This window comes from Diaphorina citri, unplaced genomic scaffold (genome assembly GCF_000475195.1).
Source record: "Diaphorina citri unplaced genomic scaffold, Diaci psyllid genome assembly version 1.1 scaffold4976, whole genome shotgun sequence".
NCBI lineage: Eukaryota > Metazoa > Arthropoda > Insecta > Hemiptera > Psyllidae > Diaphorina > Diaphorina citri.
The window spans coordinates 1-4,179 of NW_007382359.1; the positions used below are offsets into that span (position 1 = coordinate 1).

Here is a 4,179-nt window from a genome sequence, read left to right on the forward strand (position 1 = left end):
TGCTGATCATCAGCGTCGATAGTTAGCGGCAACTCTAGGTGATCATTAGGAACAGCATTCAGAACATCTGAACAATTACTAGTCCACTTACGTAACTCAAATCCACCTTTTTTGAACAAGTGAATAAGTTGCTGTTGCAAGTCGAGAGCTTGGTGCGAAGTATCTGCACCGGTGATGACGTCATCTATGTAAATCCCAGTTTGAATGCTACGAGCGGCAAGAGGAAACTCATCACCATGATCAATGGACAACTGTTTGATAGCACGTTGTGCCTGAAAGGCTGAAGGAGATAAACCATAGGTCACGGTATTGAGCTCGAATTCTATGACGTCAGAGGAATGATTCGGTTTCCAGAAGATATGTTGATGAGGTCTATCATCTGGATGAATGAGAACCTGGCGATACATTTGTTTTATATCGGCACAAACAGGAATAGCGTAGGTGCGAAACTGAGTGATGATACTACAAATATCCTGCTGAAGTTTAGGACCTTTATGTAAAACTTGATTAAGAGAAGCACCGGGAGGAATAACATGACTAGCGTTGAATACAGCTCTGACTTTAGTTGTGGAACTAGTAGATTTGAATACAGGGTGATGCGGAATAATGTAAGAAGATGTTGAAGTAGCGGGAGTCATGTGACCTGATTCAAAATAATCGTGAAAGAAATTCTGATATTCTTCACGAACAGCGGGTTTAGATGAAATGCGGCGGTCTAAATTCTCATATTGTTTAAGTGCGTTATGTCTATTATTGCAGATAGGTTCAGAGGATTTGAATGGTAAGCGAACAATGTAGCGACCTGTATCGTCCCTGGAGTGAGTTTTAAGAAAATGATCCTCACAAAAAATATCGTCTGGATCCTGCGGTAATTTAAAATCGACTTCTTCTATTTCCCAGAACTGTCGCACAATATTATCGAGTGATGGACCACAAGTGAATAACGAAGTGACCGGCACTGAGGAAGCTTCAGTGGCGGCCTTACCAAGAAGAATCCAACCAAAGATAGAATTGAACGCAGTTGGTTCACCCGGTATTAAAGTGGGACCATGAGTGACAAGAATCTGAGAATAGATGTCTGCACCAAGCAAAAAATCAATTTTCCCTGTAGTGTGGAAAAGAGGATCTGCAAGGGTTAATGAAGAAAACGATTTGACTAATTCCTTTGAGATCGGAACGGTAGGTAAGTCACCTGATATACGAGGTAGAATTACAGCGGAAGTTTGGATTTTCGATTCGGGAGTATGCAGTGAAGAAAGCGTGCAATTGACAACACCTTTGTTCGAAGAAACACTCGAGTCTCCGATACCAGAAATATCTATGGAAGACGCACGTCGAGGTAAACCTAGATTTTGAACACAGGACTCACTGATACAACTAATCATAGAACCAGGGTCGATAACGATTCGAATATTATGTTTCACACCAAAGTTATCCACGATATGAGCTTGAGCAGTACCTAGAAGAACAGTGGTGTTAGCGGATTTAGCGGAATGTTGACAAGATAAAGCTTGCGTTGATTGACTAGCGGAAGAAGCGTTGGGCAGAGCGGAAGTGCTCTTAGAACCTTGCGAATTAGAAGAATTTTGCGGGAAAATATGAAGAAGCGAATGATGTGATTTACCGCAGTGGCGGCAACGAGAATTGGAATTGCAAAACTTGATATTATGATTGCTAAGACAATTGATACACTTTTGCAAATTTCGAACGATATCCTGCTTCTCGGACACTGGTTTAGCGGAAAACTTGGGACAATGATAAAGCGGATGAGATTCCTTACAATAAGGACACTGAACGGCGGGTTTACTAGATTGAAAGTTGTTTTGATGCGGACTACTGGTGCTAGGTTGAGCGGTAGAGACAAAAGACCTAGGCTTAAAATTATTCGAAAAAGTCGGGGGTTTTTGAAAAGGACGAGAATCAGAGGAAAAGTTCTTAGAAGAAGAGCTCGCTTTTGGCAACTGTTGTTGCGAAATTTCGAAGACTTTTACCTGCTCCTGAACAAACGTCATGAGGTTCTCAAAGGTAGGGACATCTACATCGGAAGTTTTGTTTTCGAACAATTTCCTAGATTCAGGATCAAGAGAAAGAAATGCAAAATGAAACATGAAGAAATCACCTACATCGGAGAGATGGAGTTGTTCCAAAGCGAAGAAATTCGACTGAAAAGTTTCTAAATGTTTGCGAAGCCCTTCAAGTGAACATTTCTGAAGCGGTGTAAACTCTAAAATATGGTTCAAATAAAATGATGCAAGCGCTCTTTTATTTTGGTATCGTTTAACTAGAATATTAAAGGCAAGTTGGTAATTATCATCGGACAGGTGAAGATGTTCAATAATAGCTAGCGGTGTTCCCGTGAGAAAAGTGCGAAGATATTGCAGCTTTTCTGTGGCGGTCAAATTTTCCTGGCAATGAATGGTTGACTTAAAAAGAGAATAAAAATTAGGCCAATCCTTCAAATCTCCAGAAAAGGTAGGTAATTGCAGCTTCGGAAGCTTGGCGGTAGGTTTGGATTCTGTGAAGGATGAAGAAGACGAGGGTTTCGTAACTGTGGACAAAGCGTGTTTCCTAGCAAAAGCTTTTATCTGAAAATACAATTCATCGACAGATTTCAAACTGGCAGACGTTTCGACTTTCTCCTCCGAGGGAAGCTGACGACAAAGAGCGTCGATGGCTTCCACAGTTTCCTCAAAGCTAGAATAATAATCATCCAACCGTTCGAACCGAACCATAAAAGCATTCAGATTATCTTTGGTAACATTGGGTATTAGATCACAAATGTATTGGATACGCTCAAATATTTTTTCGCGCTTAGAGATTAGCGATTGAAGCTTCTCGTTCTGTGTACCGGTAGGCATGTTCGCAGACGCAGATGGGATTTAAAGCGAAAAAATGGAAAGAAAAGCAAAGGGTAAGTACAAAAGGTAAATAGTTAATACCGGTTATTGAAATGCTGAAATGTAGAAAATAATGTGCTGAAAGGAAACACAACGCAAAGAAATGTGCAAATTTACGCAGATGGCGACGCGAAGCTAGATATGATAAAGAAACAATGTAGGTACAATAAATTGGAAATAGGCAATAGGTAAGAACAACGACACGAGACCCACAGAAAGTTCCAGCAGCACAAGCATCGACATCCGTACAAACAGCCACGGCCTAGGTAAAAACAAGAGCGAACAGTAAAATGCAAGTGAGCGACAAAATCACGACGCAAGAAAATAAAAATGCTCAAAAATGCAAAAAATGGCCTAGCTAAGAATCTCAGTGTGCACATTGAAGAAATTTAACATTGAACACGAAACAGAACGAAAATACGAAAAAAAAATGGATGGATGATTTTATTAATCTAGCGTCGATCGGAGAGAGAGAGAGGCGAGGATTCAAGGATTTTCACGGTGGTGGTGTGGTGTGTATAGTGTTCGGATATGTGAGGTGTGTCACGGTGTGGAAAAGGTTAGGTGTGGGGTTTCCTTTTCCTGTTGCGCCGTTGATTCATTCCACTTCTGTTGTGTGGTCACTCACCGTAAGGAGGGCGCAGAAGTGAACGATAGTAGGGGATGTAAAAAAACCCGGAAGCCTGGCCATCAACAGGGAATTTATTTTTTTTTTTTTTTTTTTTTTTTAGGGCGCTAGAAGCCCCATTTAAAGAATTTTAAAGGTTGGTTCACGGAAAGATTAGAAGGCAAAAGTCGCACAAAGCAATAAGCGTTTATAATAATGAGTGGCGTCAATGGCGAAAAATAAAAATGAAAAAAAAATTGCACAGCACGGAATCCTTGAAAAAGGACACTTAACACAAAAAAAGCAAGTTGCGAAAAAAATCAAAGGCAAGGGGCGATTTTATAGGTGTCATAAAAAAAGCAAAAGGAGGGGGGCGTTTTAGATCACCAAAATAAAGGGTTATATGGTGTTAAAATAAGCATGGGTTTAAAATTAGGGCGTTATCTCAAAATAAAATAAAAAAAAAGGGGAGTAAGCGTATCAAAAAAAACAAGCGATCTAAAATAAGAAACAGCAAAAAAGCGTAAATGGATATCGGAGAAATAGTGCGTTTTAAAATTTGGATAAGAAAAAGGCAGGAAAAACAGAGCAAATTTAAAATGAAAGTGCGAAAAGAGCTAGAAAAACCCGCTAATTTTATTTTATGGATGCATATTTTAAAATGGATGGATGAAC

The 4,179-nt window shown here is 39.9% G+C and overlaps 1 protein-coding gene across 1 annotated transcript; it reads right to left on the reverse strand.

Annotated features, from left to right (window-relative positions):
* Window positions 1-5: 5 nt before the first annotated feature.
* Window positions 6-3,319, reverse strand: LOC113472345 (the record flags this gene model as incomplete). Its single annotated transcript, XM_026832058.1, has 1 exon — window positions 6-3,319. A coding segment is annotated over exon 1 (2,853 nt), but the record flags the coding sequence as incomplete, so codon positions are not given.
* Window positions 3,320-4,179: the final 860 nt, after the last annotated feature.